General features: G+C 48.6%; 2 protein-coding genes across 14 annotated transcripts in view; both read left to right on the plus strand.

Moving 5' to 3' along the window:
- The window catches only part of htt (huntingtin), a 32,373-nt gene extending 21,729 nt beyond the window's left edge, over window positions 1–10,644 (plus strand). For 4 of the 10 annotated variants that reach the window (XM_084686441.1, XM_084686445.1, XM_084686439.1 and 1 more), the window contains 13 exons: window positions 543–646; window positions 791–945; window positions 1,147–1,286; window positions 1,448–1,664; window positions 1,890–2,022; window positions 2,924–3,079; window positions 3,335–3,525; window positions 4,036–4,150; window positions 4,387–4,600; window positions 5,538–5,742; window positions 5,845–6,007; window positions 6,663–6,823; window positions 6,965–10,644. In XM_084686441.1, coding sequence (XP_084542567.1) covers window positions 543–646; window positions 791–945; window positions 1,147–1,286; window positions 1,448–1,664; window positions 1,890–2,022; window positions 2,924–3,079; window positions 3,335–3,525; window positions 4,036–4,150; window positions 4,387–4,600; window positions 5,538–5,742; window positions 5,845–6,007; window positions 6,663–6,823; window positions 6,965–7,178 — 2,168 coding nt within the window. In that variant the 3' untranslated portion in view covers window positions 7,179–10,644. Of the gene's footprint in view, window positions 1–542; window positions 647–790; window positions 946–1,146; window positions 1,287–1,447; window positions 1,665–1,889; window positions 2,023–2,923; window positions 3,080–3,334; window positions 3,526–4,035; window positions 4,151–4,386; window positions 4,601–5,456; window positions 5,743–5,844; window positions 6,008–6,662; window positions 6,824–6,964 lie in introns of those variants that run through there. The other 6 variants (XM_084686447.1, XM_084686443.1, XM_084686446.1 and 3 more) reach the window with 4 other exon arrangements.
- A 1,565-nt stretch (window positions 10,645–12,209) lies between these two features.
- The window catches only part of rgs12b (regulator of G protein signaling 12b), a 30,784-nt gene continuing 21,526 nt past the window's right edge, over window positions 12,210–21,467 (plus strand). For 2 of the 4 annotated variants that reach the window (XM_084687847.1, XM_084687850.1), the window contains exons 1-5: window positions 12,934–13,138; window positions 13,615–14,949; window positions 15,221–15,460; window positions 15,557–16,537; window positions 20,144–20,263. In XM_084687847.1, coding sequence (XP_084543973.1) covers window positions 13,900–14,949; window positions 15,221–15,460; window positions 15,557–16,537; window positions 20,144–20,263 — 2,391 coding nt within the window. In that variant the 5' untranslated portion in view covers window positions 12,934–13,138; window positions 13,615–13,899. Of the gene's footprint in view, window positions 12,320–12,933; window positions 13,139–13,614; window positions 14,950–15,220; window positions 15,461–15,556; window positions 16,538–20,143; window positions 20,264–21,467 lie in introns of those variants that run through there. The other 2 variants (XM_084687848.1, XM_084687849.1) reach the window with 2 other exon arrangements.

Raw genomic sequence — 21,467 nt, forward strand, 5'->3', positions numbered from 1 at the left:
CCTCAAGCAATACAGTCTTTGGCCGCTGTACAGAATAATTTGTCCTCAAACATTTTCAACCCAACATGTCTCAAGGTTGTTAAGTGGTTCTCAACCCTGGTCCTCAGGGACACCCTGATCTGCATGTTCTTGATCAGGGGTGGGCAACCCTGGTCCTCGAGGGCCGCTGGCCTGCATGTTTTAGATGTTTCCCTGCTCCAGCACACCCGATTCAAATGAATGGTTGTTATCAGGCTTCCACAGAGCTTGATAACAACCCGTTCATTAGGTGTGTCATCTCAAATAGTACCCAAATACTAACACTGCTCCACACTCTCAGCACCCATTCCGTTTATCATTTCTTGGTGAGGTAGTCTGTATAGTGAAGTCTTGCAGATTGTTCTTCCCATGTTGCCGTGAGCGCATTGTGACCGTGTTGTGGCCGTGTTGTGACCGTATTGTGGCTGTGTTGTGACCCTATTGTGACCGTGTTGTGACCGTATTGTGGCTGTATTGTGGCTGTATTGTGACTGTGTTGTGACCGTGTTGTGGCTATGTTGTAGGCTGGAGCAGCAGAACCCAGTTTGAGGAGACGTGGGCCACTTTGCTGGGGGTGCTGGTCACCCAACCCCTCCCTATGGACCAGGAGGAGGAGACCCAGCAGGAGGTACACACACACACACTCACACACACACACACACTCACACACGTACAGGGTTAGGTTTGTCACCTTAAAGTGTGTATACACACGTGTAAAGTTGCCCACCTTCGGCTGTGTGTGTGTGTGTGTGTGACCGTCCCCCTCCCCCAGGAGGACCTGGAGAGGACTCAGATCAACGTGCTGGCCGTCCAGGCCATCACCTCCCTGGTGCTGAGCGCCATGACCCTGCCCACCGCTGGCAACCCTGCCGTCAGCTGTCTGGAGCAGCAGCCTCGCAACAAGAGCCTGAAGGCTCTCGACACCCGGTACACACACACAGATCACTTGCATTGTGTAAAACAGTCATATCAACACGACATGGATGGTATTTATGTGTACTCGCACACCCAGACGCCCAGATGTAAGATTGTGATATACAGACACTGTTTGAATGGTGTTTGTGTACACACACACACACACACACACAAGCATGGCTGATGTGTTAACTCGTCCTGCACGTTCCTCAGGTTTGGCCGGAAGCTGTCTGTGATCCGAGGGGAGGTGGAGAGAGAGATCCAGGCTCTGGTGTCCAAGAGAGACAACGTCCACACACACCACCCCTACCACGCCTGGGACCCTGTACCCTCGCTGTCTGCTTCCTCTGCAGGTCACACACACACACACACTCACACACACACACAGACATACCGTCATCACAATAGGTGTATTGCCTTCCACATACTTACATCTGGACAGAAATACAGGCCATTTATATTCACACGTGCAATATTGTGTGTGTGTGTGTGTGTGTGTGTGTGCATCTTTCAGCAGGCACCCTGATCAGCCACGAGAAGCTGCTGCTCCAGATCAACACAGAGAGGGAGCTGGGCAACATGGACTACAAGCTGGGCCAGGTGTCCATCCACTCTGTGTGGCTGGGCAACAACATCACCCCCCTGAGGGAGGAGGAGTGGGGCGAGGACGAGGAGGACGAGACCGACGCCCCGGCCCCCACCTCACCACCCACCTCCCCCATCAACTCCAGGTCTCACACACACACACACACACCACCTCACCACCCACCTCCCCCATCAACTCCAGGTCTCACACACACACACACACACCACCTCACCACCCACCTCCCCCATCAACTCCAACTCTCTCGCACACACGAGTGCAGCCGTTCACCCTAAGGGAGCACATGCTTGTATGAGGTGTCCAGAACCCCTTCTTAACCCCCTCCCCCTTTCCTCCACGTTTCTCCAAACAGGAAGCATCGAGCAGGGGTGGACATCCACTCATGCTCCCAGTTCCTGTTGGAGCTCTACAGCCAGTGGGTCCTCCCCGGTTCCCCTAGCAACAGGAAGACCCCCGTGGTGCTGATCAGCGAGGTGGTCCGCTCGGTGAGGATGGACACACACACACACACATTCAGTTGTGTTCATTCACAAAATGTCAGTCAGGGAAATAACCATTATTACGCCATGTAGTTTGTAGTACAACAGGTAACATCCTTCTGCTATTTCGTCCTTTCAAACTGACAAGACTACACAGATATAGTCAGAGAAATGACCGGTAGGCTTTACCCTGGTCCTGCTTCCTCTCATTGCAGATGCACGTCCATTTACAGTCTCTCTCTTCATCTCTTTTGGTCTCCCTATCTTTCCCTCTCTTACCATCTCTTTCCTCTACATCTCTGTCAACTCCCTTGCTCTTTTTCTCTCCCTTTCTTTATCCCCCCCCCCCTTTTCCATCCCTGTCTCTCTGCCCCCCCCCCCTTTTCTCTCCCTGTCTCTCTGCCCCCCCCCCCCTTTCTCTCCCTGTCTCTCTGCCCCCCCCCCCCTTTCTCTCCGCCCCCCCCCCCCCCTTTCTCTCCCTGTCTCTCTGCCCCCCCCCCCTTTCTCTCCCTGTCTCTCTGCCCCCCCCCCTTTTCTCTCCCTGTCTCTCTGCCCCCCCCCCCCCCCCCTTTTCTCTCCCTGTCTCTCTGCCCCCCCCCCCCCTTTTCTCTCCCTGTCTCTCTGCCCCCCCCCCCCTTTTCTCTCCCTGTCTCTCTGCCCCCCCCCCCCCTTTTCTCTCCCTGTCTCTCTGCCCCCCCCCTTTTCTCTCCCTGTCTCTCTGCCCCCCCCCCCCTTTTCTCTCCCTGTCTCTCTGCCCCCCCCCCCTTTTCTCTCCCTGTCTCTCTGCCCCCCCCCCCCCTTTTCTCTCCCTGTCTCTCTGCCCCCCCCCCCCCTTTTCTCTCCCTGTCTCTCTGCCCCCCCCCCCCTTTTCTCTCCCTGTCTCTCTGCCCCCCCCCCCCCTCTCCAGTTGTTAGCTGTATCTGACCTGTTCACAGAGAGGAACCAGTTTGACATGATGTTCTCCACCCTGATGGAGCTGCAGAAGGTTCACCCCCCTGAGGATGAGATCCTCAACCAGTACCTGGTGCCGGCCATCTGCAAGGCTGCTGCCGTACTGGGGATGGTGAGGAGTGTGGAGCGCGCGCGCGCGTGTGTGTATGTGTGAGCGCGTGTGTGCGTAGGCAAACCGGTTACGTAAGCAAACGCATGCATCGAGATTGAGCCTGCATTGCTGCTTTCTATCATTGTCCCTGTACTTAGTGTACTTCATGAAGGTCTCCATCTCTCCAGTCATCCACCTGTCTCCCTAGAAATGCAATCATTCATCCCAATCCATCCAATCCATTGAATGAGTTCACTAACCCCCCTCCCCCTCCAGGACAAGGCGATAGCGGAGCCCGTGTGCCGCCTGCTGGAGAGCACCCTCCGCAGCACCCACCTCCCCAGCCGCATGGGGGCTCTCCACGGCCTGCTGTACGTGTTGGAGTGTGACCTGCTGGACGACACGGCCAAGCAGCTGATCCCCGCTGTGTCCGAGTACCTGCTGTCCAACCTCCGCGCCATCGCACAGTGAGGCCGCGCACACACACACACACACACACACACACACTGTACAAGCAGCTCCACACACGCCGGTGGCAGGGATGCTAATTGGTGTCTTGCCATCGTCAGTCAGGCTGATCAGTCAAGCTGAGGATGGGAGTGGAGGTGGATGATGAGAAGGCTCATGCTGAGAACAGACACACAGACACACAGACACACAGACACACACACACCGTATATGACCTTCTGTTGTCTCTGTTAGTCCTTAAATACATGGAAATGCCATCTTCTGTGTCTGGCTGTGAACAGTCAGATATAGCTGTCCTTTCATCTGGCTACATTATAAAACCATTAGGGATTCAGTGCAAAGTTCAGCCTCATTAATAAGACGAGCCCAACACGATTCTGGAGATCAAGGACCACTAGATGGCACTACCTACCAGCCTTCCCACATATTCCACATATCCTCTCCCTCGGGTAGCTGTGTCTCAGCCAGTGTGTGTTTAGCGTAAGTCATGTGTGTGTGTGTGTCGCCAGCTGTGTGAACCTGCATAACCAGCAGCACGTGTTGGTGATGTGTGCCGTGGCCTTCTACATGATGGAGAACTACCCTCTGGATGTGGGAGCCGACTTCACCGCCGGAGTCATCCAGGTCAGAGCCCTGTGTGTGTAGACGTGTGTGTGTCAGTGTGTGTGTGTGTGTCCGTCTCCCCTTCACTATTCCTTTCCATTCCCTCCTCTCCACTGGCTCCCTCCTTCCTCATCCTTTATCTCGTGGTTTCTCCTCCCTCCCTGTCTTTCTCCTCCCCCCCCCACCCCCCACCCCACTCACCATGTCCCTCCACGTCCATATTACCTCACGCGTTTGATGTCCCGTCCCCCCCCCAGACGTGTGCCGTGATGGTGTCGTCCAGCGAGGAGTCCACCCCGTCGGTCATCTACCACTGCGTCCTGAGGGGCCTGGAGCGCCTGCTGCTGTCGGAGCAGCTGTCCCGGCTGGACAGCGAGGCGCTGGTCAAGCTCAGCGTGGAGCGCGTCAACATGCCCAGCCCCCACAGGGCCATGGCCGCGCTGGGGCTCATGCTCACCTGCATGTACACCGGTAAGACTCCCTGCTGGCCACGCCGACCACTTCCTGTTTGGGTTTACGAAGGCTTAAAGCTGCAGTTCTTCAATGGCATGAACGCCTACTGTTCGCGATACTAGCGCTAGCTAACTAGCTTACCTGCATGTACATTAGGACTGCGCTTACCTGTCATGGAGTCAGTGCTCATGATCATAAATGCTAAATGCTAACAAGTGTGTATGCTAAATGCTAACTAGCATGTCCACTAAATGCTCACTTGCATGTAGACTGAAACTGGTCATTGATGAGCTCACAAATGCTTGCCAGCTCCCGCCTGCATGCCCAGCGATTTTTAACGTTCCCATCAAGTGTTCTGATTACACTACAGTACCTTCACTACACGCTAATGCTTACCATCACACATCAAACCCATACACAACCCATACATACAAGTTTTTGAGCTACAGTTATACTTGTGGTAAGACTATTCTGTGAGGAACGATCATTACTATTGTCAAGGTTCTTCGGTTAATGATACCCCATTATACTGCATGATACATATATAGTTAGGACTTACAGTATAGCCTTGAATGTTCCTTCACTTGTGCAAGCTTGCATGTAACCTAGCTACCTGTGATATTAGCAACTGCGGTAGCCTCTACGATTCCCTGTACTAACTGTAGCCAGCTAGCTCCCCCGTAAGCTACCCACTAACGTGCTAACCAGCAGTCTCCTACCCTAACAGGGGCGAGCCTCTGTTGCCTTGCCAAGTCCACCTCTGATTTGGCACAGACTGGTTACCTGTCCAATTTCTCTGCCAATTTATTGAACGTTTTCACTCTTCCCACACAATGTAATTCCCAACCTTTCTCCTATTCACTCCTCAATGCAGAACCCCCCTCTTCCCCCAATCCCCTCCCAGTTTTAACTCCCCCCTCCTAATTTAACGGCGGTCACACTTTCGTCCTCCCAGCGGTGGTTGCGTCGGGGTCAGAGGTCACAGAGGTTAGGGGTCAGGTTGGCGTTGGCGAGGCGGTGGCGGTCACCGCTGGTCCTGTTGGTTTCTCCTCAGGCAAGGAGAAGGCCAGCCCCGGTCGCCCCGCCGACGCGGACCCCCAGGCCCCCGACAGCGAGTCTGTCATCGTCGCCATGGAGAGGGTGTCCGTGCTCTTTGACAGGTATGGAAACACACTTTGGGTGTATCCACATCCACGCCCAGGCAGCCAGATGCAGCCAGACCCTCATTCCTGTCCTTACCTCTGGGACGCTTCTCTCTCCAGGATCCGTAAGGGTTTCCCCAGCGAGGCGCGGGTGGTGGCCAGGATCCTGCCTCAGTTCCTGGACGACTTCTTCCCTCCGCAGGACGTCATGAACAAGGTCATCGGGGAGTTCCTGTCCAATCAGCAGCCTTATCCACAATTCATGGCCAGCGTGGTTTACAAGGTCAGTGGAGAATGACTCACCCTCACAGGCTCTCTCTCTCTCTCTCTCTCTCTCTCTCTCTCTCTCTCTCTCTCTCTCTCTCTCTCTCTCTCTCTCTCTCTCTCTCTCACTCACTCACTCACTCACTCACTCACTCACTCACTCACTCACTCACTCACTCACTCACTCACTCACTCACTCACTCACTCACTCACTCACTCACTCACACACACACACACACACACACACACACACACACACACACACATCCTTGTGTAAGTTGGCACTGGTATTTTTCTACCATCTTCTTAGTCAGTACTGCCATTTTGTCCTGGTCTGTCTAGAAAAGGAATGTTCCCTTGAACAGAATTTCAATGGAAATGTGGTCAGAAACCGTTGCTTAGTTACTGCTTTAGAGCTCTTTGTTTCATGGACTTGCAAGCACTTTGTTAACAACATGTTGGCAAGGCAACGGGCAACAGAAAGAACACCAACCATGGTAGGAGAGTTAAGGCTCAATGGCAGAAGTAAACCTGGCATTTGTTCTTCCCATGAAATTCCCCACAATGTGGATCCTGGTAATTGGCTGGTTGCAATGATTGCTATCTCCTCCCCTTCTCTCCTTCACGATTCTGTTCTTCCCCTAACCCTCCGTATCTGCCCCCCTCCCCTCCAGGTGTTCCAGACTCTCCATGCGACAGGCCAGTCATCCATGGTGCGTGACTGGGTGCTGCTGTCCCTGTCCAACTTCACCCAGCGGACGCCCGTGGCCATGGCCATGTGGTCGCTCTCCTGCTTCTTCGTGTCTGCCTCCACCTCCCAGTGGATCTCCGCCCTGTATCCTTGCCGTCAACCTGTGTGTGTGTGTGTGCGCATCGGTGTTTGTGTCTGTGTGTTTGTGTGGGCAAGAGTGTGTGTGTACGTACCCCCCCCATCTCCCCATATACCATTTCCTCCTTAACCCCCCGCCCCCTCCAGCCTGCCTCACGTGATCAGCCGTATGGGGAAGAGCGAGGTGGTGGACGTCAACCTCTTCTGCCTGGTGGCCATGGACTTCTACCGGCACCAGATCGACGAGGAGTTGGACCGCCGGGCCTTCCAGTCCGTCTTCGAGACGGTGGCCTCGCCCGGCAGCCCCTACCACCAGCTCCTGGCCTGCCTGCTCTCCATCCACCAGGACACCTCCCTCTGAAGGCTTAGGGAGGGGTGGGGGGAGGACGTGAGAGAGAGAGAGAGAGAGAGAGAGAAAGAGAGAGAGAGAGATAGAGAGACTATCTACCAGGACACCTTCCTCTTAGAATAGAAAGAGGGACATTAGGAAAGGGAGGACACCTTTCGCCAGAGAAAAGAAGGTTAGGAGAGAGAGTGTGGAATGAGAGGGCGAGAACGTGTGGAATGCGAGAGATAGTGTGTGGAGTGAGAGAGAGAGAAAGAGAGAGCACACCTAGACATTCTCCCAGAAAGAGAATGAATGGAAAGATGAGGTAGACTAAAGGGTTAGAAGGATACAGAGAGTTCCTTTAATATTGTATCTGTTGTATTCTCTGGCCCCATCCTCCCTTTCCCCTTTCCCCACTAATTTCAAATCAAGGGTTGATAGTATAATGGAAACCTATCCGGTCCTTCAAACCGTCAAAGAAGCATGAAGAGGAATTGTTGAAAGGGAAGCCATTTAGAACGTTTGGACGCACTATAGCTAGTCACAGACCTGCACTCTATCACTGTCCATAGATAAAGAGGAATGGTCTTTCAGAATTATGAAATACACTGGTCCCAAATGCTTTCAATGGTTCCACCCTCACTCACATTTCCCCAGGGACGCTTCCGTATGATAACACTCGCCCCACTCGAACTGACCTTCATCCAGCACCTTGACGAGCAAAGAAAAGAATAGAAGTGATATTAAGAAGAAAGATGATGAAAATAGAGTATAGAAACTGGATTTGTATATTTTCCTGTGAGGACTTGCTTGAGCCTTGTAACGTTATATTGTATGAAGAAAAGTAAAATCTAAAGTATTTACTATATTTAAAGTTCAATACTTCTATTTTTCAGTGCGTTTTGTTACAGAGAGCAGAATATGGATTAAAACTGACAAAGATCATTAGTCTAGATGTGTCTGCTTGGTATTGTCAGTAGTTATCTACAGTATCTTTGTAGTATTTCTTTTTCCTTTTTAAAATAATTCCCTCTATCTTTCGCTTATCAACTCCAAGATGACAGAGGAGTGAGAAAAAGTGAGAGAAAGGATAGATATGTTTTATGTATCTTTTCAAGAGTAAAAATGATCACTAATAGCCATAGTCAATATCCCTGTCTAAAAATGGCAAAAACAAAAATGCTGCGATTGTATCATTGTCATTGTGGACCAACAATTGTGATTGTGTTTCACTGTTAGCATGATGCTACGATTCCTGTCTCTCCATGTGCAGTTGGCCTAGCCTAGCCTCCGGGACTAGACAAAGGTCAACACTGGAGTCACCAATCAAAAGCTTTCAGGAAGCTCACCTGAACAAGTGTCCCATAATTACCTGCCACCTATCATAATATGCTTGCCCTCGATGGCTTTGAACTTTGCATCGTTTACAGTTTGGGCAGAAAAACATTTAGTTCCTGATTGGCTCTTTGGTTAACTTCCTGTTTTCTCTGGTGATTTTTTTTTCAGTCCTTCTCCATCTTGTCCCATCCCTGGATGACACCACACACTACATCCAACATATTTGCTTCCTCTCAGAATGAGATGTGATTACTTATTGGCATTTTAATCAGTCACTGGGAGTAATGCCTAGTTATGCTTTTTTGGCGTTATGTCAGTGTATCATGTCAAGTCAAGCGTATAATTGTATCGTAAAACATAACTTCACAATGCATGAAGAATGACTGCTGTACAAACGGTAGCCACAAAAATCCTTCATGAAACAGTGACGGGTGTTCTCTTTTTGGACAGACATTCTCAAACGGAACGTATGCAAACGAAGCTTTAAGCCGACATGATTCCATTTGATAAACTTGACCCTGACATGCTTGGTTGGCCTCCTTACTCCTGTACATACACATACCAGACGACTGAATCTGTCCTACTGTTTATCCTGCAGACGCATGACCCCCCCCCCCCAACTTCCCTGTATTTCCTGTATACTGTATTTCTATGGTAAGGATTCTGGCGTTGGTTATGCTGATGAGGGAGGGAGGGAGGGAGAGGAGGAGGAACTGTAGCAACCAACAGCTGCTTTGACCAATCAACATCATCAGGCATCATGGTGTTACCTTAGCAACGCCACCGGTCAATGCTATGTTCTTGTCAGTTGTTGTTGTTGTTCCCTCCCTTCAAAGCTTTAAAACTGAATCTTTTTAATTCACTGTCCTGGTTTTTTGAAATCTTACAGATGTTCGCCACTTACTGTCTTAGTGCAGCGTATTGAGTGTCTAGCACTTAAAAACTTGAAGTTCTTCTCACGTCAATGGAATCTGCTTTCTTGTTTTCTCTGTGTCAATGTACGCTGCATGGGACTTCACAGTGTTTGCATTCAGTACTGGATGACCTTACTACCACACACAGAAGGCAATGTAACACACTGACTTCGGTCTTGGTCACCAGTCAAAATGATGTATTCATACAATAAATGATTAAGTCCCCAGTTGTTTGGTAGCTGTTTTTAAGATTATGAAGACAGATGGAAATGTCAGTGTAAGGCCTCCCAAAGCAGTCATATGTGCATAATGAATTAGACAAGCTGTCAGCCAAGAGCAAAGATATATTCTTTTTTTTGTGTGTGCAAGTAATCTATTCATATTTAATCTGTCTAAAGTCAGATGGACATGTTCTGTTTTAAGGAGATGTAGTCTGGGAAATCTTCTATATAGATATTGAAATGGGTCTTAGTTGCATCTTTGTTTGTGGTTCTGAGACTTTTTATTTTTGTAATTCTTAAAATCCAAAAACACTGTACACAGGTCCCCTGTTGAGATAATACGCTTATCCAGAGTTCTTTTTGGCAGTTGCAGGAAGGAAGGGCCAGGACCAGGGGGAGGGGCCAGGGCCGAGGTGAAGTTTGATGAGTTTAACACAGCCTGCTCCAAGACTTCCAGACTTTTTCTTCTTCCTGTTTTGGCCCACTTTTATGGCTAGAAACGAACCTATCAGTGCGTAGATGAGAACAACGCTGTCTTTCTACACCATCACAATTCACCATTTCAGTGAGATGTGAGGGAAAGCGTTTGGGCCAGGGAAGAACTGGACTCCTTCCCTCTCCCACCCTCTCGATTCAGCTAAACATTGCCATAATGACTACAGTCATTTAATGCTGGGATGTAACAAAACACATACCCAGCACTTTAGAACCTGCATAGGTGACCACAGCCCAGCGTGTTGTTGACAAAGGCAAATGTTGTCATTCTGCTTTTATGGCGTTCATCCCCAGGTTTGGGAGGCTATGATAGAGCCATGGAACTTAGAACATTCTCATTTGATTCTACACATGGAACTTGTGTTCTGGAGCCTCTTTTGAAGCAGTACATAACTTGTCTCACCTTTCTTCACTGTTGTACCTGGTCTGAGAATAATATATAATTGAGTATTTAATTTAATGGCACTATTTTAACATGATGAAATACATGAAATGTTATGTTGTAGAAATGAATAAAAGATCAAATGTTAATTCTGTCTATATATTTAATATAGAAAATGTACTGATTGCATTATTTGGCTGCCGTCTTCATGAATTGAAGATTATTATACGTCACACATCCACACACACAAAAAAACAAAGTATTATGCACTATACACTGGACACACTTTCTCTTGTATCAGTTTATCCAGTGTCCACAGTTCATCCAATTATGTGACAAACAAATATTGACAAACGTATTGTATCCTAGCAAACCTTCCACTTGTTAAACTGCTGTAAATGCCATAATTGTGTTGTGGATGTGACCATCTGCACTAATCCCCTCTCTCCCTGAGCTGAGGAAGAACTGCCAGGCCAGCCAGACGACTAGCGAGGTTAAGGACAAGACACTTAAGATCAGAATTTGCAGACAGGCAGTATTTAGAGATAGACACGGCATAGGTCGCACGCCGTCGTCTAAGAAAGAGCCATGGAGTCACACATAATTGTTTCAAATCACCATGAACTGGACTGGGGCGCTTAAGTACTAATCATAGCCCCCGAACACTTAATTGTACACAATGGATGCTTTCATGCTGACAATTTAATGCATTGGCTTATTGTGCTATGCAGCTGACCGTTTGAGATTGCTTGCATGGTTATTATAGTGTCAGTCCAGTCCAGTGTGGTCTACATAATGATTAGGGATTATCAGTGAGATCTCCATATGTCTCCCGGTAAAGTGTAATTCGAAATACGGCCATAAATGGGCAGTACATCCTTGTGAAAGGACTTGTATCATACAAAATTACATATACACATGCTATAATTCATTGCAGTCTCTAAAACCCCACCACCTTACCTGCCTCTACAAGAAATGAAATGAAGCCCTTGCATTTTATCTCTAGTTGTTGGTGAGGATATTGATCCGCTGGGGTGTTGATAAGGACGTGAACCCAGACCCATCTGTTTCCAGACGAGACCACCTGGCCCTGTCTGTATGGTACAGTACGTCTTGACGCAAGAGATCAAATTTACATGAGCCAGGGTTTAGAATTTACATGAGGGTCTCTCTGAAATCCCGTGGCTCACAGTAGTAGGTGTAAGCGTATACCCTGCATGATTGTTGTTTTAATTCAGGTTCGTCGTTTTCAGGTAACTGTATAATTTATAGTCTAATATGCACAACTGACTTCTAGAACTAAAAGTTTGGAATGAGTAAAAAGTTTAGGTCACTGAAGTTGACAATTAGTAAAGCCATAGTGTTTACGTTTTCAAGAAAACAAGCTACATCAAAGGTGGTGATCCGTCTGGAAGCGCATCACTTTTCGCTGTGATCTTGCCAACACAAATGTCATGGAGAGAGCACCTGTGGCCTAGCCTTCCCCCGATTATTCCCAAGGAAGAGAGGATTCAGACTGTGGAATTTCGTCCAGACAGATAAAAAAAGACTCGACTAGGCAATTAAATTACTATTTATTTTTGTTGAAAAGCTGTAATTCACCTGAAGAAGTTTAAGATGCTAAAACTATCTGTTTTAAACTGCCCATCACTCCATCATGTGACCCTGCGTTGGGTCTGTTAGTCCCTCCTTCTCCTCCCCAAAGATTCGCACACCTCCTTCTCCTTACCAGATGGTTGTAGTCTTTTTCCTTTGTTTACTTATCGCGGTGTAGCCATTAATAACAATGGGATTGGACTTGGCATCGTCGGACAATATTTACCAGTAAGCTTTTATTACAATCAATTCATAGCAAATTTTCACTTTGTTGAGTCAAGAAAGTTATAGGCTTGACTATTCAATAGGAATTTCGTTCACGAGCCAGCACAGTTTTAATTCTCGTTGAGCTGATTTTGGGAAATAATTAAACTAATACAATTCTTACGTGCATTATTAACATGTACAAAATATAACAAGTTAGTTTAGTAACATTAACCAGCTGGCAATGGAACAAGATAGGCAGGCGGGCTGCACCTTTTTCTTAACCATATCATCTCCTGCGAATACAGTACCGTTAGCCAGCTGTGTTTCTTAGTAAAATAGCGTGTCTATACATTGCCTTTCAATGTTCTATCCACGAGGAGCTTGCACATTATAACATATGTGTAAGTGACACTTGTTGCTGTATTTATTGAAAGTTGTGTAAACTGTGAAACGTTACAGAAAGCTACTTTGTTACTCTACAATTCTCAGTCAAACTTAAATATTTTTCTTTTTTTTTGCGAGCTGGACTTGATGTGACTGACAGTCATATGGGCCAATGACATGGCAAAAAACGTATGTGTACACTATCGTTGTCAAGGCGACTCATTGAAATTCCTGAACTTAGTTCAAATGGGGGTGGGACAGATGTCTAGCACGGGTGTATTCACATAGGATGATTTTTCAACTAGCGGTTTAGTCAGTCAAAAAAAGTTAGTAAAATGTGTTAATACTTTAAAAAGACAGGCTTGCAATCCATGCATTTTTAAATACAAAATTACGTGGATAATGAACTACCACTGAGATCGCAGTAAGATTAAATCTCCAAATTTGACAATAATGGTAGGCTAACCCATAGCGTACTGTAGCACTCTACTAGTAGTCTATCTATGCCATCGAGTCGAATTGCTTGTTTCCCATGGTCGTGTTAATTGTCATTTACTGTGTTGAATTTGCATTGATAACAGTTTATTATAACTAAACATAATCAGATATAAAGTAATAAAATAAAGAGATACATACGTTTTTAGGAAGTCAAGCTTATGTTGCCATGCAACTGTACAGGGCTATATTTTCTCCCCTTTCACCTGTGCATGACTCCGAAAAAACAACGTGTTTCTGAACCCCTCCTCTAGTCAGGGTCGGAAATCACTGTAAAGCTTTCATTAGTTGTGCTGCTTTGTACTTTTGTGACTTAATATCTTGAAAACATATTATCAGTATTAGCTATGTTTTAAGTGAACCAGTGGACACCAATGGATAGATAGTTTGATTGATAGAAACTGATAGTGTGTAATGTTTGTTGTTTGGTCCTGCAGGTGAACTAGACTGTGAACCCAGCCAGAGTAGCAGCAGGATGGGAGAGGTGGCGTAGCTGTGTTGAAGCTGAGGCCTTGCTCTCACCCTCCTGCTACATTTAGACCTCCTCCTCAGCTTTTCAGAAGGCCACGACACCCACCCTTGAAAGGGGCGGAGGGCGCAGAGGGGCATTTTGGGACACACCCATGCTCTTACGTTGTGAAAAAAAGACCGCCAACATGTCATTTCTGTCACACCGACAGAATTGACTGGAGGAAAAAAAGAGAGAGAGAAACCGGAAAAAAATGTTCAGACAGGCAGATACGTCATCCAAGAGACGTCATGGAGGCGGGCTGCCCTTGTCCCCACCTCCTCCTCCCCAGGGTCGAATCCGTGGTGTGGAGGTGGCGCGGGGGAGGACGGGGTATGGCTTTACCCTGTCAGGCCAGGGCCCCTGTGTCCTGAGCTGCATTCTGAAAGGAAGCCCCGCTGACTACATGGGCCTGCGCTCTGGCGACCACATCCTGTCCGTCAATGACATCAACGTCTCCAAGGCGTCCCACGAAGACGTGGTCAAGCTCATCGGCCGTTGCACTGGCATCCTTCACCTCGTGATCGCCGAGGGGGAGCGTCACCGTGGTGGCCGTCACCATGGCGGCCGACGAGGCGCCGGGGGCGGGGCGGCCGCTCACGTGGACTCGTGCTCCAGCGACGAGGAGCTGGGCAGTTTCCATGACAACGGTGGCGGCGGCGTCAACAACAACAGCCACCACCACAAAGCAGGATCCAGGGGAGGCTGGTTCAAGCCCAAACTGGACCACAAGGCCCTGGGCATCAACAGGGCTGAAAGGGTAGTGGCAGAGATGCAGTCTGGAGGGATATTCAACATGATCTTTGAAAACTCCAGCCATTCTTCCAGCAGCTCTGAGAAAGAGCGAGTCATTGCCCCCGGGCCTTCCTCCTCCTCCTCCTCATCCTCCAAGCCTCGCCCTCTCTCCGAACCTGAGTTCCCCCCCTACCGGAACTCCCACCCCCACTCCCACAGCAACCCTAACCTCCTGTCGGAGGAGGAGATGGCCAGGGTGCTCAACGACGACTCTGTCTTTCTGGACTCCTACCAGCACCCCCTCCACCACCACCAGGAGGACCAGGAGCTGGAGGTGGGAGTCGGGGAAGACTTTGCCCTTGAGCCCAGCGAAGGCATCCTGAACGTGGGCATGATGGTGGGGTACCTGGGCTCCATTGAGCTGGCCTCCACAGGAGCCAGTCTGGAGAGCGACAGCCTGCAGGCCATCAGGGGCAGCATGAGGCGGCTCCGTGCCGAGCAGAAGATCCACTCCCTGGTGCTCATGAAGGTGCGGGTGTCAACATCAACAAATCACTTTTGTTTCTTTTTTCGTCTCCCAGCAACCTTTACAGCCTTTTTACAGCCTTCTCTTAAACAAAGTTCAAGTATAGTTTACACAACGACAACCCTTACTTTTCATTACTTTCATTACGCAACTTATTTTGTCATTGTTTGCTTTACATTGTATCAGCTGTCCATCAAGTCCACTGAAGAACAAAATAGCAATTATATTCAATATGATATATAATATCTAATGATGTCAACATTCCGACCACCAGGTGATGCACGACTGTGTGCGCCTGGTCAGTGACAGGGGTCAGGTCCTGGCCACCTATCCTGCCGAGAAACTCGCCTTCAGCGCCTGTTGCCCCGACGACCGCCGCTTCTTCGGGCTGGTCACCATGCAGGCCACGGACGACCACGGGGACTGTCGCTACGGCAACGGGCAGGAGGAACAGGGTGGTCTGAGGACTTCCTGTCACGTTTTCATTGTGGATCCCGATCTGTGTCACCACCAGGTGTGTTTCGGGGTTCAACGTACCTTCTGTGAAGCATAAGAATAACATGCCTTGAAAGCCTAACATGTGATGTATCCCATTACTGTCCTTCCTCAGGTGCATGCTGGTGTAGCGAGGCGGTTCAGGTTTGAATGTACGCCGGACCCAGACACCGGGGGCTGTCTGGAGTTCCCCCCCACCTCCCAGCCTCTACTCCAGTTTGTCTCGGTCCTGTACCGGGACATGGGGGAGAACATCGAGGGGGTGCGGGCTCGGGCCTTTGTGGATCCGGACAACGACGCCCAGCAGAACCACAGCACCAGCAGCAACAGTGACAGCGGCATCGGCAACTTTCTGCCTGAGGAGAAGAGCAACAGGGTTCTATTGGTGGATCTGGGAGGCAACGCCCACAGCCCGGGCGTACGCCACTGGGACAGCCCCCCTCCCTCCTCGCAGGCCTGGGGCCCCGCCCACCAGGGTGGCGGCCCCTCCCTCCCCCCGCCCCCTCCGCCCTTGATCCGAAACGGCTACCGCCATGACCTCCACCTGGCCGACCTCCCCCACCCTCACCCCCTGCCCCACCCCACCCCTCACCCGGAGCCCTCCGGCAGACACCCCCCTCGGGGAGGGAACCCCCACCACTACCCCCCAGGGAAGAGAGGAGGAGTGGGAGGAGAGAAGAGAGGAGGAGGAGGGGGAGGCGGGGAGACTTCCTCACAGAGGTGGCTGCCTGTCCACGTGTTGAGAGACTGGCGTCATCATCCAGGGGGGCCAGGAGGAGGAGGAGGAGGAGGGGGCCTGGGCCCTGGACTGAGCAGCGACCAGGAGTCCTATGCTGAGTCCACAGACGGCTGGTCATCAGCAAACTGCAGCACCCTTCCGCCACCCATGAACAAGATCCCTGCCGACCGCTACCGTGCTCCGCTGCCCGGGGGGGACCTGGCCCAGCCACACAGGCTCACTGCACAGAAGGACGAGTGGGCCAAGAAGCTGTTTGGGGCTGGGGCTGGGGCTGGGGCCGGGGCTGGGGCCGAGAAAGGAGCTAGGAGTCAAAACAATGGGAAGAAAAGAGGGAGCACGAAAGATGGAGACAAAAAGGTAAGAAGAAGTGATGGTCGATGGTTAAAAGGTGTTCGAATGCAAAATGTGTAAGTTAGTTAGCTTGACTGTCTGCATAGTGCAATTAAAATCGTTTGTGGATGAGTAATGACTGGTGTGATAATATTGTATTCACCTTACTTTATGCTTTGAAATATTTGTCTGGCTATTTGTTTGTACTCGTAGCCTAATAGTATAGATTGTTCTTTAAATTTCATGCCACATGAAATAATGTACTAAGATGTACCTGCTGTTTAGCAGGTTCTAATGTTTCTAACTGATGGAAGTGTAGATGTTACCTCTATAGCTGTGTGTATGTGTGTGAAGGTGGCCAGGTTAGTGGTTTGTGGTGGAGTTGTGTTAAAACTGACCCAGAGATGAGAAGCCCAGATGCCAAGCTCCATTTCTTATCACACTACTGCAATGGAAAAGTACCATGCCATACACACACTCCATCTCCCTATCCTGCCCTCCCTCTGTCTCTCCCTCTTTCAATGGCTCTGTGTCTCTCACTGTCTTTCTCTAGAAAAGGCACTCCTACACTTCACGTCACTTGATCGTTCTCTCTCTCACACACACACACTTTTTATTATTTGTAAAATATTATTCAGATGCTTCCTTTATATTGATCGTCAGCCTATAGATGTCACTGTGGTGTAGTCAGTGGGGAGCAGATGTCACCTATTTCTCTGCTCCATGCTCCGGTATCAGAGCATGCATTATTCAGCACATGGACATCTGCCTACACTGAAAACCACCTGTTTCTCATGGTAATCAACACACCTGGCTTTCTCTGGTAATGTTAGCCTCAAATTCCATCAATGAGATTAGCATCTCTTATGGCTAGTTTGATACTAGGCCTACACTGCTTAGGCAGGTCTACACTTCTTGGACTACTAGACTATTTAGTTGAGGATCTTGGATCAAGGGCATACAATTCAGCTTGGTTGTTTCTGGGTATCTGTATGCTGTTTTGAGGGGAAAGCTGAATGTACACTGTCAGTTTGACCATCGCTGGTGGTGGACAAAACGACTGGCTGCTTCTTTTTAATCTTTGTTTTGCATTTCCTGCCCGGTGTAGGTCATTGTGTGAGCAACTTCCTGTTTTGGATACGTTTTGCACTTTTGATTAATAGCCTATGTGATTGTACAGGCCTAAGATTTATTTATGGTGATTAGACTGTGTGTGAGAGATGGAGGGAAAGGGAGAGAGATGACAGAGGGAGAGACAGAGAGGAAAGAAGGCAAGCAGGTAGCCATCGGCTAACAATGCCACATGACCAGAATGACAGGATTCTTACAGACAAGTCATTTCCTTTTAAGCACTTTCCTCAATTGAAGGACAATTACCTCCTGGATGATCTTTTGTAGCATAGCATAGCTGTGTCGTAACAGACTGGAACCTGCCTCACCAGGGACTACCACTAGACCAGCTGGTCCCCAGAGCGGGGGCTGGTTTTGGGGCTGGTTTTGGGGCTGGTTTTGGGGCTGGGGCTCGGTCAAGGACCCTTGGGGGACAATTAGAGGAAGTTGAGGACGGGTGGGCAACAGGAAGTGAGATCTCTGCCTCAGCCAGACAATGACATGTGACTTGAGACGCAGGGCCTTGATGGCGGTGTCACTGGGGCCCGTTACGGTAAGAGCCGTCCTGGAAACTGCCTGTTGAGAATGTTGTTTGGCAGAGAAAAAAAAAAGGATTTATTGATGATGAAAACATTGGGAGTTGGGATGCAGACATGATACCTTAAAACTTTCCTTAAATATTTTTTTGTTTATCCACAAATGGATAAGGGGAACAATATTGTGTCAGCTTGTGGATTCAGTTTCCTTGCTGCATTATTATGTGTGTCCACATGGTGGCACTGTTTAATGATGTTATATTCAGCAGCAGCCTTTGTTTGGTAGACCACTTCAGGTCAAAATTACCAGTTCAGTCATGAAATAAAGATACAAGAACAGCCCCCATAATTATGCTTTCAGCACTAATATTAGTCTTTACCCATATAAAGATGTCTCTGTTAGGACCCAGATTCCTCTATGTTTTGGGCCTGTGTGTGTGTGTGTGTTTTCCTGTCATGCCAGCTGTGTTGTCTCATAAACAGGAAGGATGCTTCAACTCCCTGTTCGGAGAGAGAGAGACAGACAGAGACAGACAGAGACAGAGAGAGACAGAGAGAGACAGAGAGAGACAGAGAGAGACAGAGAGAGACAGAGAGAGACAGAGAGACAGAAAGAGACAGAGAGAGATGAAGCATACAGATAAGTTGTTACAAACTTTTTAGAACTGGGAACCTCCTCCCATTAATGTGTTTGTGTGGATCTCTCTGCTAACACACCCTGACTCTAGAGACTAGTGGACTCACTCTAAGGCCTAAAACTGTGTGTTTGTGTCTGTTTGATCTGTCCTTGATAAACAGACATTCCAACCTGCAAAAACTCATTTCAGGGAGGTTACAGCGTGCAGAGTTCAAATGAGGGAGACTTAGGATGTCTGGATAAGAACAACAGGAATGGCTCTCATGCACACACACATAAACACACACACTCACACAAACACACATGCACTGAGTTCATTGCTGTATCCAAGCAACCACTGGCCATGTCAGTGATTTGAAACATAGAAGAGCCCCTATAGTAATCAGCCAATCATATTCCACGCACATCCCAGTTGTGTGTCTAGCGCCCAATCAGCATTGATTAGCAATTCTGAAGTCAACAAGGCCTCTTGCCTTCGTCTTTTGAATTTAAAACAGCGAAAGAACCAAAGAGCGGCGATCATAATGGGTGTCCCACAATACAACATGGAACAACGGTATCAAATGTAGAATCCATTTTCTGCTTCTCTCCACTCGAAGAAAGAACTTCAGTTTAGATGGCCAAGCCACTACAATCAGATGTTTGTCAGAACATTTGATCACATTTCCCCTGATTGAAGGTAATCTTGCTCTTGTCCAGCCCGCTTGACAAAAGCCTTCCAACAGAAAGCTTATTTTAGACATATTACATATGGGTAGGTTTGTATTACCTCATAGGCCTATTTTATGTACAAGATAACGTGTTGTAGATGGTCTAATGCTGTATGTGCGTGTGTCTACCATGTGTCCGTAAGTGTGGAATTTGGCATTTAAGTGGAAAATAAGAAACAATCCCATGTCTCTCTCTCTCATCCTCCCTCTGTCTCTTTTCCCCTGTAAGTCATCCATAACACCCATGGATGAGCTCCAGACTTGGGCCACGGCTGATGAGTGCGTGCACGCTGAAGATGTGTCAGTGTGCAGTGTGTGTGTGTGATAGACCCTACCTGTGTGTTTACTGTTTGGGAATGTGTGTGTGTGTGTGTGCACGCGTATGTGTGAATGACGTCTGCTGTGCTGACCTGTGTTCTGGTTGTCGCGGTCTTGGTTGTGTGTGTGTGTGCCCGTGTGTGAGAGAGTGTGTGTGAAAGTGGGAGCGCGTGCATGCTGCCATAGAAAGAGAGCAGTATTCTGCGTATGTGCAGAATGCCATACGTGACTACAGGCACAACTTCAAATGCTTTTGGAGCTCATGTACAGTAATAAGGAGGTGAAGAAAGCATGTTGTAACTGTGTGTGTGTGTTTGCTCAGGGCGGTCGTTTCCGGGGTCTGACCATGGGCTTCCCACCCCTCCCCCAGCGCTCCTCCGGACGACGTTCCTTCGGACGCTCCAAACGCCTCAGCCTGGCTCGCTCCCTGGACGACCTGGAGGTAACCCACACACACACACACTGATCCATGTATCACTCTGTTGTCTGCTGTTGTTGTTGTTGTCGTGGTTGTACCACTTCAGAACCCCAGCACATGTATCAGCACATGTTTCATCACATGACACTGCGCATGTTAAACACACACATGACCTGGGCCTCAGACCACCACGCCATCACCTCAGAGACGGGTTGAATGTGTGTATGACTGCGTGTGTGTGTGTGTGCTTGAAAACAGATGTTTACGTCGCTGTTCTTTTGATAAGGATCCCAGCTAAACGTTTCTGGTGTCCCCTCTGACCTGGTATGGGATTGGCTGGCACAGCTGGAGATAAACACATTCCTTGAAACTGGCCTGGGAAACTAACAGAACCAGAACTGCAATGTTTACTTCTTGTGTCTGGGTGACTGGCAGGTTTAAAAGTCCAAGACAGTGGCATTTTAAGAGACGGCCGGTCAAGAATGCGCTGGTCTTTTGACTTCAACTAACTCAGTTGTTAGGTTTCATGTGACTCTTTAACAGTCGTGACTGAAGATCTAACTGGGATCCACAAAGACTCTTGACCAGAGAGATAAAAAAAACATGGATGACTCTTGACATGACAGATGAAAACATGTTTGTTTTACTCCTTCCTCATCTTGGGAATAGACTTGAATGTGAAGACTTGACCTTTGTGTGACCTTTCAACTTGTGATGTGCTGCCGACTTTGGGTCTTCAAATTGGCTGTTCAGGATGCAGTTGTCAAAACAGAATGCTGAGCAGCTTGAACAGATTCTATTCAAACGTAGATTTGGTGAGATTTATTGGACAAACACGTATTCGCTCTGTGCTACCCAAATCAGTTTAGACAAGGATCTTTTTAACCGTAAAATATTTAAAGGTACAATAGTAATTCTAAAGTTGCCGCTGTAAATGTACGTGAAGTTGAGCCAGGCCTACGTCACGCGTTGTTTCTGAACATCACTCCTTCCGTAAAGATCAGAGAAAAGAGAGAGATTGGCATCATCCGAGGAGATGAGGTTGAATTTAGCTGAAAAATCCTTGCTAGGCAATGTGTACGTGGGTTGTTTGTGTGTGTGTGCGCGCGCGCATAACGAATGCTGGGATGTTTCTCTGACCTATATACAATAGGGACCCCCCCTCACTTCATTCTCCTCTCTTTTTTTTCACTCTATTCTACCTTTTTTCTTCCGTCGCTGGGCCCCT

The sequence above is a fragment of the Hypomesus nipponensis genome, chromosome 22 (genome assembly GCF_054491055.1).
Source record: "Hypomesus nipponensis isolate SF chromosome 22, ASM5449105v1, whole genome shotgun sequence".
Taxonomy (NCBI): domain Eukaryota; kingdom Metazoa; phylum Chordata; class Actinopteri; order Osmeriformes; family Osmeridae; genus Hypomesus; species Hypomesus nipponensis.